We start from the raw sequence: 12,125 nt of genomic DNA, 5'->3' as shown, positions 1-12,125 counted from the left end.
ACACACACACACACACACACACACACACACACAAACACACACACACACACAAATAATTCCAAACTTATTTCTACCTTGGACTTAATTTTAGTGCAAAGGGCAAATTCTAATTAAATCCTAAACTGCACAAACCTAACCCTAATTCCATCGTTGAATCTGTTTTTATGTGGGGGTGTGTTGTAGTGTTATGAGGCATTATGTGCTGGTAATAATATGTCTTGGCAGAGCATAGCGACTTCCTGAAGTCTCCATTGTTTGCCTGACATCCTCACAAAGGAAGGCAATTTGGGTTTTTTTGGCTGCTGGGTGAAGCCTTATAGCCTATTTAATGGACAGATAAAGGCGGTATCAGTTTCCTCATTCAATTCCAGGCAAGAAAGTAAATAAGTATATTTCCCCAAATTTGTAACTATTTATTACAATTCTGACCAATAGTATCCCTCTGAAGACAAACAAGCTGCTTTTCCTTTCACTTATTTACATGTGCTTGTGAAGCAAACCGCAAACTCATACACCTTATAGCTGAACAGCTCTGGCATGCAAGGTGAAAGTGTTGGACATGTTGTGACTAGTGCGCATGAACAGGTGGTACATGATACAATATGCTATGACTTACTACCATTGGCACTCATGTTTTTGTTTAGCTGAAACCATCTGAGGATTCTAAGAATTACTGGCAACTTGCTTTACCAGCCAAGTGACAGTGGCATGTGTGTGCTTGTATCATGATTTCCTGTAAATCCAAATGTCAAGCAAAAAAGGTTGTACAAAAGTGGCAGTTCTTTCAAAAGGACACTTAAAATGAAAATCTGTGAAATCTGTTAGTTAGCCTACTGAGGGACGACTGGGATGCTGAAGCAACAAGATATAAAACATTTCATCTCCTTGTCTGCACAGATTTGATGATACACTAAAGTCAAATATGAAACTAACTTTTGTCCTCAAAGACTAAATAAATAAACGATTTATTTGGGTTACTTACGTGATTACCCGTAGTTTTATTCTCCAATAAGAGTAGAATAATCAGTTATTCTGGCCGATCAGTTGTTTCACACTGAGAGATAACATTTCCACTCGAGTCTTTTTGACAGTTCAGTCACTTTGGAGCTGCTGGGCAGAGCTCTGGGCGTTTTCAGCAGAGGTTTCAACACCTCCCTCCTCTCGCAGTTTAAATGTGGAGAGAAAACCTCTGTGAGGTGTCAGTAGCCTGCGTGGAGGAGAAGAGGCAAAGCGATGGTGTTCTTCTCGGTGTTTGCCTCCGCTTTTTTGGTCTGTGTTGTCAGTGATGGGATTCCTCCTGATGGAATACACTGGACTTACACAGGTAGGCTTTTTATTCAAAGAATTGTTGTGTGATTTTTAACTTGCCATTCATTTACAAAAGTAACAGAACTGAATTTGATTTAAAGGTGATTGATCCGTAAAACGGGCAAACAACATATCCAATGCGTAATTGTTTTGGTAGAAGAAGCCGCCAAGTTGTTTGAATATTATTATTATTATTATTATTATTATTATTATTATTATTATTATGTCTCTGAACATTAACCCGAGGCACGGTAAGTTTTCTGGGTGGCACGCGTTGCATTGGTCAAATAACTCGGACAACCACATGTTGTGAGACATATTATTAGGTGTAGTCAACACAGCACCGGAGGACTAGGTATACATAATTTGGGGGTTAATACAATTGAGGAAATGCACACTGTCTACCACAATATCCAGCTGAACAAGTCCTTTGCATGTGTGATGTAGTTTAGGCACACACTATTCCACAAACAAGAGCACATCTTGCAACATGTCCCTCCCTAAATGATTTATTTCGGGGTGATCTTTATAATGTAATTATGGTTTTTGGGGTTTTACTTCTTCCCACAGAGGGAGCTTTGGACCAGATGCACTGGGCAACACAGTACCCTGCATGTGGCGGTAAGAAGCAGTCCCCAATAGACATCCAGCGGCGCAGCGTGAGACACAACCCAGATATGTTGCAGCTGGAACTCAGCGGATATGATACTCAGAGAGGACATTTCCTCATGTCCAACAACGGGCACTCCGGTAAGCCAGTATGACAAATACTATATCACTTACCCTCAATATTAGCTCACTGTTAAAGGACCATACCACTGCTTCTGCTGTTATAGTCCCTGAACTATGAACCAAACTGTATGTGACTGCATTTTAATGCCAACAATTTAAAATGTTTGAAAGTTTCAGACTTCCATTCTTTTTAGTTAGCCATTGATTTTTATTCATTTCTTCATGGTGTTAAACTAAGTTTTTAAACCTTTTTTGAATTGTGTAAATCATTACAGTAAACATCAATACTGCACATTTCCCCCAAGCAGGGCACCGGTATTGTTGCATGGTATTGGTTAGATTTAAAAAGTTTGTCCTGCATTACTTGTTATCAATGATATACCTTTGATAATTAATGATTGCAGGCTTTATGTCCACTGTGGTAGATTATACAACTTAAACAAGTATTAAGAATTAAATGGAAGCCAATGGCTGCCTCAAATTTAGGACATACATTTCAAAAGCTGAAACTCAAAAACAGTAATGTACAGTATCTGTGATTTGTATGCTGACTCTTTTGTGTGTTTTTTTTATGAAACGTTCTGAAAATGATGTTTCTTTGTGTTTCTATCAGTTCAAATCGACCTGCCTCCCACTATGGTGATCACCAAGGGCCTCCCAGGGAAATACACAGCTGTCCAGATGCACCTGCACTGGGGCGGCTGGGACCTGGAGGCCAGTGGGGCGGAGCACACTGTAGACGGCATTCGTTACATGGCAGAGGTGGGCTTAAAAAAAGCTTGAAAGTTTGAAAAGGAGAGTTTGTCTTGAAACAGAAAGCCAGGGTAGAAACTAACTATGCCACAAGTTGGATGAGCTGGTGCACCACCGCAGTGATGACAGGCCTTTAATGCACAATTCAAACATCCTGTATTCATGAAATCCTGCACTTATTCAAACAGTGACCTGTGCAGCTATTAAATGCATATATAAACATAAGTCAGAATGAAGGACAGAAACCGCCTTTGTAAAAACATCATTACACTGCCTCATTACACTTCCACAGTGTAGAACAACTAACATATTATCATTGTACATAATCCCAGGATTGCATCAATGAGGGAACCAGAACTGCCCACATCTTTTAATTTGAAAATGTATACTCACAGTCCATTTCTGAGCCACCTAAATGCACATTTATTTGACAGATGCCTTTAATTTTCTCCTGAATAGTATTCTGTATGTAACATGTTTCTTTGCTGCCTTTAAGTCATCTTTAATTTGTTTGTATTTTTAGTAAAAGTTAATTACAAGGACAAGGACTGCAAATTAGCACATGGCTAGAAGTCCGACATACATCTGTTGCACTTTAGATGTAACAATGCCAATATGTATTGTCCCTGACAAATAAACTGATCAGCAGTCTTAGCCTCACGGAAGGTCATTGGGCATGTTTTGGCACCTAACCTGTTTTGCATTTCCTTCTTGTCTTTCAGCTCCATGTTGTCCATTACAATTCTGACAAGTACAAGAGCTTTACTGAAGCCAGAGATAAGCCAGATGGTCTGGCAGTACTCGCCTTTTTCTATGATGTAAGTACACTGCTATCCCGAATGGGTTGACTTTACTAGAAATTTGCCTATATACCTGTTGCCTTAAACCATACACAAAGTTCAATTTAACAGTTCAAATTGATGCAGTAGACAAATAAAGTTTACATTAGTAGTCATTACTAAACAGTATTAGTAAACATTAGAGCAGTTTGTGAATCGCACACACAAAAAATATAACACAATAAAGGAACGGGAAAAAGCTAAAAAGCATAATATGAGCACTTTAACAGAACATTATTAACACACACTTTAACTAGGACAGAAACCGTTCAGAACATCATTTTTTTCCCCCTTGAGTCGTTGCTGCGCAGAACAGTTGAAATGACCCCACCCTTCCCATACAGAAACTTAACAGACATACTACATACACTGTACAAGTAGTATGCACTACATACTTATGCTGAGTATTACAAACTAACTAATGTGATTTACTAATGAATATGTGTTTTAACAAAACATGAGCGACTAAGTGACCACTAAACAGTTGAGTTACACCTAAACCTGGGTTTACACTCAGTACCACAAAAACTTTTGTTCTGGAGGCACGTGATCAGCTCGACAGAGATGGCGGCTTAAGGTTTAGCTCCTGGCCCAATTTTGTTAAATAGTTGCGTTATATGGTTCCAACTCCCTTCCCCTTGAGTCCTGCACTATTTGTCCTCTCTCTAGAGTCTCTGGCTCAAGCTTTTCGCCAATCGATTATGGTGTCACATCTCTCAGTCTCTTCCTCACCTTATCTTTAGTGAGGAGTATGGAAGCTTATCAGGCTTTAAAGTTAACTGGTCAAAGTCTGCACTGCTTCACTTAAATGATCCTGCTTGCAACTCAACCATCTCTGGCAACATCCCCATTGTTAATTAGTTTAAATATGTAGACATTGAGGTCTTCCCTTGCTTAAACATGTTGAACATAAATAAGATGTCTACAGAGGAGGAAAGAGGGTGGTGGCCTCTCAGTTCCCAACTTTAAACAGTATTCTTGGTCCTTTGTGATAAAACTCCTCCTTACCTGGTTCAACCCAGCTGTGTCTGTTTGCTGGCGTACCCTAGAAAATTCTATGACAGAGCCTTGGTCACTCCATGATGTTCGTTTTGCCAATCTTTCCAACAAACAGTGCCAGCAATGCTTTGGCCTTAATATCTCTCATCTTATCAATACTTGGAGATTGGCAGAAACATATTGCCATATAGCTTGTAACTGGCTCATACTTTCTCCATTATTCAACAATGCAGTGCTCCTGATTGGTGGGAAGGCTACAACAGCTCCACAGTTGGAACAGAGGGGGGTTCATTGCCTAAAAGAAATTTCTAGCGACCGAGGTTGGTTTGTTGCCCTTTCCTGAATTACAAAACGCATTCAATCTACCACATTCCTCTTTTTCCTTTTACCTTCAATTAAGATAAGCATTCAAGGCTTACGCTGTCCCCTGGAGTAGGGCTCTGCCCATCCCTCCTATCCGGAAGTTATTTACCATGCAGCCATGTGGTATGGTATCGAGGCTTTTACCAGTTCTTGGTGATATCTGGCTTCTCTGGCCTTCCTATAGAGAAGATCTGGGTATGTGATTGCCCAGGACTGAGTATCGATCTTGACTGTCATGATGCATGGTCTAACATTACAGAAGTATTCTGTAATCCAGACCATCAGAAGATCCACTACAATTTCATTTATAGGACATAGCTCACCCCTCTGAAAATGCATCACATGAAAATAGTTAATGCACATTCTGCCCACTAAAAGCTCAAGGTGCATATCTTGATCTGGGATTGCTCTCCTGTTGGTCAGTTCTGGAACGATATTGCATTCAAAATATCTGCCCTGATTAATGATACTATACTTGTTCTGAGTGATCTGTCAGCCCTGTTTTTGCTGGACTAACAGTGGCCAAGAGAGTGATGGCAACCCGTTTGAAACCACCTCATGACTTGTCTATTCGTACTTTCCTTTTCTTTCTGCATGTCATGCATCTGTAGCTCTCCACGGCTCGCATAGGTGGAGACTCCAAATTGCTGGATCCTTGAGGTCCATGCTGTAGATTTTATACAGCCTTTACACACGTTTGTGTGTGTGTTTTGTCCCTTTTGTCTTGTGCTGATCTCCCAGTCAATGCCTCTTGTTTGTTTGTTGTGTGTTTGTCTGTGTCTGTTTCTGTGTGACTTGTTTGTGAGCTTCGGGCATTGTTCTAGCTGTTGTGTTTTTTTGTGTCTCTCTTCTTCCCTCTCTTTGTTTTAGAGTGAAACATTTGATCACAAGGAAGGGTTGTGGAAAAGGTGCACTGGGCTTTCTTCGGTGTGTGTAGTGGACTTTGGATTTGGACAAATGCTTTGCACTTTTGTCAATTAATTAATTTTGCACAATTGGTCAATAAAAAGAAGAAAAAAAATCGTTCTGCTTTATCTCACCACAAAGTTGACCAAGATCCTTCACAGGATACCTGCACTATGTATGATAAATTATCATCAGTTCTGCTTCAAGTTTACAAAAAAGCCTTTGTAGTGTGCCCTTTGATGATACTGGTTTTTGGTCATCCTGCTAGGTAAAGGCTCTATGGAGTGTTCCTTTACATGCCGACATATTGAATGAGTGCTTGTTTCCAGAGGAATGCTCTGGATCTCAGCTTGGGTCAGCAAGGGGTCATTGCTGCAGCAACTCCATCGCTGGCATCTGCTGTAACGGCAGCACAGAGGGGCAGAGAGTTATTGCTATTTGGACAAACTCAATTAGTAACAAATGATTCAGATTCACTCACAGGAAAGTTTAAAGGAGGATTCAGTTTAGTTACATCTGGGAACTCAGCAACAAAACACCAGCAGTCAGATTATCAGACGTATGTAATGTATTCTGAAAGGAGAACATAAGTGAAGGCATACATTAAAACACCCATTACAAGCTTTTCAGCTGCCTGGAACTCCAAAATGTGCTGTATTTGCTGGACTTACCATTGCGAAGAAAATTATTGCAACCCGTTGGAAACCACCTCATGACATGTCTGTCTGTGTCCGTTTCCTTCTTGGATGTAGTGTATGTAGAACTTTCTACGGCACGCATTCATGGAGCGCAAGGAAAGACTCTGGACACTTAGCTGAGCATCGTTGATTCCCTGAGGTCCGGTCTGTGGCCTTGTGTTACAGCCTTTGCTTTAACTTGAGCAGAGGCCTGTATTATGAAGCAAGAGTTGTTTTTTTGCCAGCTTTCCTTCCTGTTTTAGGAAGTAGCGACTGTATTTTGCCTGTAAAACTGTGTCTGTCTTCATAGTCATGTAGAATTATAGTTTGCTCTTCTTATGTAAACTTTGTGGCTCGCGTAGATGTTTGCGATTGGTCATGCTGTGCAAACACCGCCTCAGGTGTTTGGTCCCTTGTCTTTTGTATGTTTCTGCATGTTTTTTTTTGTCTCCCTCCCTCCCGTCTTTCTGCTCGTTTTTTTTGTGTGTTTTCTTTTGGCCCTGGGACACATTCCCAGTCTCAGTGTATTGTTTGTAACTGTTTGTCACTGTTTGAACTGTAAATTAAAAAAAACATTACAGTTCACAGACCAACATTCTGGTTCAACTCGTTTTCAACAAAGGGATTAACAGAGGAATTATAAGAACATTTTTTGTTTACTTTTACCTATTAACTCCAAATATAGTATTCTAGAAAATCTGAGTTTTTTGCCTTGTCAGAATTTTGTAGTGATGCTGCTGTGTTCCCACATTTTAAAAATTAAATCTGTGAATAGAATATTATCATAATATATAGATACAATGTCCTAACCCCTGAAAACAACAAGGCTCAAGTTATAATAAACCAGAATAATCAAGTCCCCCTTACTATGCCTTTGTAAGTGCTTACACACACTGTTTTCTATTTTCACTGAACATTTAAGCTTCTCCTTTGGTTTACTTTCAGGACGGGCATTTTGAGAACACATACTACAGTGATTTCATCTCCAACCTGGCCAAAATCAAATATGCAGGTACTTAATGCAAACAAAAATTAACTGACCACCCTTAGTGTTTGAGTCTAATGTGATTTCGATGTGATCTTGACAGGTCAGAACATGAACATATCAAGCATTGATGTGCGCTCTATGCTCCCTGAGAACCTCAACCACTTTTTTAGATACCAAGGCTCCCTCACCACACCACCCTGCTACGAGAGCATCCTCTGGACTGTGTTTGATACTCCCATCACTCTCTCACATAACCAGGTACAGTGGACAGGAGGAAGCAAAAGAGCATTATATTACAGCTGATAATCAATAAAACTTTCAACTATTGTCATTGTCACTATGTCATATATGGAGCCAAGCTGTAAACATGTGAAGAATATTGGCTCATTTGAAATAATATGTGGTGCATTGTCATATCTGTCTCTTCTCCTCTGTTGTGTTCAGATCAGGAAACTGGAGAGTACTCTGATGGACATGGACAACAAGACCCTGTGGAATGACTACCGTATTGCTCAGCCTCTCAACAGCCGAGTGGTGGAGTCATCTTTCCTGCCACGCTTAGGGAAAGGAAGTATGTTGCGATTACACAATAGAGCTATGTCATTTATTCTTCAGAAATGACATGGGGCAACCGAGGCCTGAGTCTAATCCTCATAATTTTCATTTTCTTTTTGTCTTTTCAGCATTTTGTCGACAGGATGAGATTGAATCAAAGCTCCGGAAGATCGAGGGTCTAATAACATCTCTTGGAAAGCATATCAGTTCAGGTAAGTCATAAAAACTGCTGAAAAATGGCTGGATGTGAATTAAAAATGCCCATATTTACTCTTCTTTCTTACTTATTCCCTTAAGGTGGATTTCGCAACTCAGGGCCTCACCGACATGGTGAGTCCTTGATTTCCTACTGATTGAATTTGAGATTTAACTGTTATTTCTGACTGTGGATGATTTAAAGTAGATTCTAGCCTGATTCTAGTTTTTCTGTTTTGCACAGAACCTCATGGTCTGTTTCCTTTGGTGCTCGTCTTCCCGGAGAAGAATTCTGGAAGTTATGCTTTGGCCCGCCTCAGCCATCCCATGGAGCTGGACTCTTTCACAGTCTGCATGCATGTCTTGCCTCAGCTCGAGGGGGTCCACACCGTCATCTCCTACGCCAGTAACGGCAACGACAATGAGATGATGATCTCCATCAGCGAAGACAGAGATGCAAGAGAGGTGGGCCTCTGGATTGGCAACGAGTTTGTCAACCTGCCGCACAACTTCAAGTCCCACGACTGGGCCAACTTCTGCATCACCTGGAGGTCCCACACTGGCGGCGCGGAGCTGTGGATCAATGGCATGGTGGGGGAGCAGCGGTACCTAAAAAGCGGTTACACAATCAGTCCAGGCGGTGTGTTCATCCTGGGCAAAGACCAGGATGGATTACTGGGCATCTCCAACGCAGATGCTTTTGTGGGTAAGATGACTGATGTCAACATCTGGGACTATGTGCTGACCACAGCAAGTATCCGGGACCAGATGTCATGTGAGACAAACAGCACCATGGTGGGAAATGTGTTCAGCTGGGGAACCACCAAACTCAGTCTGTTTGGAGGGATGCAGCTGGACAGTCAGTACAGATGCTCTTGAAGAGGCTCAGCGGCTTCTGTTCACTAGTGCTTTAAAATGCTGCTTTAAACCAAAATATCTGTGGTGATGGTGGGTGGTTAAAACGTGTCGGACACATGGAATTAAGGATAAAATGTCTTTTAGGCTCTTGCAATTCAATTTTGAATGCAAACTGTATCTTATATCTTCAGCCCTGTATTGTTTTCATGCCTTTGCATCGTCAATAAAGGCTTATAAGTGACTTGTTGGTTTGTTTAATGATTCATGCACCAATTCACACCTCTATAAGGTGGCGTTGCAGTTCGCACATCAGGTTTCACTGTATTTTTAGCTGGAATTGAATTGCACAAAGATCTTAGTAGCCACAAGCAAACTATATACAAAGAGATTCTATAGAGGTTCCTTGGAAAATAGAAAATAGAAGATACAGGCTAAATCAAGACATTCCCAGTCCATTACCATCCTCCCCAGAGTGAAGACTTCCTCTCCTCTGAATGCTCACATTTGTCTTCAAAAGGCTGTGACCCTCATTACATCCTCCAGGCTTTCTTTGCTCTCTTTCAGTGGCAGATCACCATCACCCAGTTTGATCTCCACATTGTTCCTCTTGGCGAATATCTGGCAGATCTCCAGGAACGTCTTGTTCTTGGTCTCCGGGACCACCAGCCAGATGTAGATCAGCGTGACCAGACAGATGAAGGAAAAAATGATAAAGCTGTAGGAGCCCAGACCTCTCTGGAGGGAGAAGGAGGAAGAGGATATGTGATTAGTGTGTCCTCAGGATGATGTATTGTAAATATGTTAGCCAGAAACAGTTGGTTTGGCATAAACAGCACCTAAGGTAAGGGGAACTTGCAATGTTACTTTTGTTGGAATGCTCTTTTTGGTTTCTGTTACTCAAACAAATTCCTTCATTGTTTGCTTTGTGGTTTGAAGAAGAATATGCCTTCACTTATCATTGAGAAGAAATAAACAAGTACAATGGTTGTGTTTAAGATTACGCCATTCATTCCATTAAAAAAGACACAATGACAAAAGTGCTCCTGATAAACAAGAAGGGGGAAACATCTAGTCTGGCTCTGTACAAACATAACAAAATTGGGCAACCTGACCATAAAGGACAGCAATTAACATGTACTGTTCTCTTTGCTTAATATGTGAAAAAAATAAAAAAAGAGGTAAAAAAGAGAACTTGTGATCAAGTGCCAGACTGTTTTGTCGCTGCGAGCAGTGCACCTTTAGTCTTTGCTGGTTCCCTTGCAAAGTCATGGTGACAACAAGACTGTATCAATGTTATCTATGTTCTCTACCAAAAAGCGAGTATATTTTCCAAAATGTTGAGATTTTTAAGAATTAAAGAATCATTGTTTTTCTCATTTTAAGTATGTTTATTATTAGTAGTAATTGTGTATTTGTCTCCTGTTTGATTGGTTGTTGCAGTTGTACAGTACATGCTGAAATAAAGTGGGTAAAAATAAAGACTACATTGTCATATCACAGTCAGAATGTGACATGAATTGCCTTGCGGTTTACACTTAAATACATCTGTAACCAATTACATTTTGTAATACAGTTTTTTTCAATTGCCAAAAGACAGTGGGCATAACTAGAAACACGTGCAGAACCCTAACACAGCAGTAGTTCATGTGAACCAAACTCGTTAGTACTAGTTAGTTTTTTATTGCTTGAACACAGTTTTCAAAACTCTACTCATCCCATGGCTTTAACCACAACATGCACATTGTTTTGGTCAAACGCTAACACACTGACAAAACTATTAACCACACATTCAAAACAGAATGGATTTCAGCCCGGTGCATTTCAAACACTGCTGATTGCAATTTCAGCGGAAGCCTAAGTAGGTGTCTTGTTTTAGACTTGTTGTTAGTGATCACATACAGTATATGTATCATATTGGTATATATATATACTGTATATACTGTATATATGCCAATATGTACAGATATAGATGTTACTACTGTAAGTAAAAAGTAATGGAGGTGGAAGCAATGCAAACACCACATTCATTTGTATTTATAGATGACGCAGGACAGGTGCATGGCAAGAGAGGACATCCAACGTGATAATGAAAACTTGTCACATCATGCTGGAGAGAGGCAGGATTAGCCCCACATTTCTATGTTACTATTGTGTACCTTAGTTTTTTTCAGTTATTCCATAAATTAATATAGACAAAATACAAATATACATCTATTGATATATTTATATAAAAAATAAATACCATGTGAAAGAATTTTACTCTTTTCTTTAAAAGAAAATAGCAATAGTTTGATGTTGATGTTTTTACTATGAGTGTGTTCAGAGTGACCGTGTATGTTGGCTCAATAAGGATTTTCAAAGTGTTTGGTTGCACTGAGCCTGTTTTAAGACGTGTATTAAGAATTGTGTTGCTTGGGATGAGTTTTGCAGGTAATGTGAACTGTTTAACTCGGGTGACTGATGGTAATTCAAACTGTAGCAAGAGTGTTGCACACGTGGCTTCAGTTGTAACCACTGTTGTTTAGCAATCTAAAAAAAACTGTAATAATCTTTAATTCCCCAAATGTTAGAGTTCTTAGGAACTGTGTAACTGACCTCTAGGAAGGGGAAGATGAGGCCAACAGTAAAGTTGGAGAGCCAATGGACGGAGCCTGCTACCATGAAAGCAGCGGGCCTGGCCGACTGCCTGAACATCTCGGTAGTGACCACATAAGGAATAGGACCTGAAAAGCACAGATGTGGTTAACGACAACCGAAACACTCGAGACACATCATTACTCTTCAGGGTCACAAGGAGGATGCTCATGTCTCAGACAACTGAGTGCAGATTTACCATGTATATTATTACATGTCTGGTCACATCTAAACAACACTTCAGCTAATGGAGCACCCTGTTGTAATCTGTGTGTGTGTGTGTGTGTGTGTGTGTGTGTGTGTGTGTGTGTGTGTGTG

At 40.3% G+C, this 12,125-nt stretch overlaps 2 protein-coding genes across 6 annotated transcripts in view; one reads left to right on the top strand and one right to left on the bottom strand.

Moving 5' to 3' along the window:
- Window positions 1-1,062: 1,062 nt before the first annotated feature.
- On the top strand, window positions 1,063-9,414 carry ca6 (carbonic anhydrase VI). The gene is made up of 10 exons (XM_032520578.1): window positions 1,063-1,324; window positions 1,879-2,058; window positions 2,654-2,802; window positions 3,516-3,611; window positions 7,523-7,589; window positions 7,666-7,823; window positions 8,010-8,136; window positions 8,249-8,332; window positions 8,418-8,450; window positions 8,560-9,414. Exons 1-10 carry the CDS (start codon window positions 1,234-1,236, stop codon window positions 9,192-9,194), a joined length of 1,620 nt encoding a protein of 539 aa, XP_032376469.1. The 5' UTR covers window positions 1,063-1,233; the 3' UTR covers window positions 9,195-9,414.
- Window positions 7,313-12,125, bottom strand: part of slc2a5 (solute carrier family 2 member 5) — a 10,353-nt gene continuing 5,540 nt past the window's right edge. For all 5 annotated transcript variants that reach the window (XM_032520580.1, XM_032520582.1, XM_032520579.1 and 2 more), the window contains exons 10-11: window positions 11,769-11,896; window positions 7,313-9,908 (exon numbers count right to left, since the gene is read on the bottom strand). In XM_032520580.1, coding sequence (XP_032376471.1) covers window positions 9,684-9,908; window positions 11,769-11,896 — 353 coding nt within the window. In that variant the 3' untranslated portion in view covers window positions 7,313-9,683. The remainder of the gene's footprint in view (window positions 9,909-11,768; window positions 11,897-12,125) is intronic.

The sequence above is a fragment of the Etheostoma spectabile genome, chromosome 7 (assembly GCF_008692095.1).
Source record: "Etheostoma spectabile isolate EspeVRDwgs_2016 chromosome 7, UIUC_Espe_1.0, whole genome shotgun sequence".
NCBI classification, from domain to species: domain Eukaryota; kingdom Metazoa; phylum Chordata; class Actinopteri; order Perciformes; family Percidae; genus Etheostoma; species Etheostoma spectabile.
This window is presented reverse-complemented; position numbering and strand designations above follow the sequence as displayed.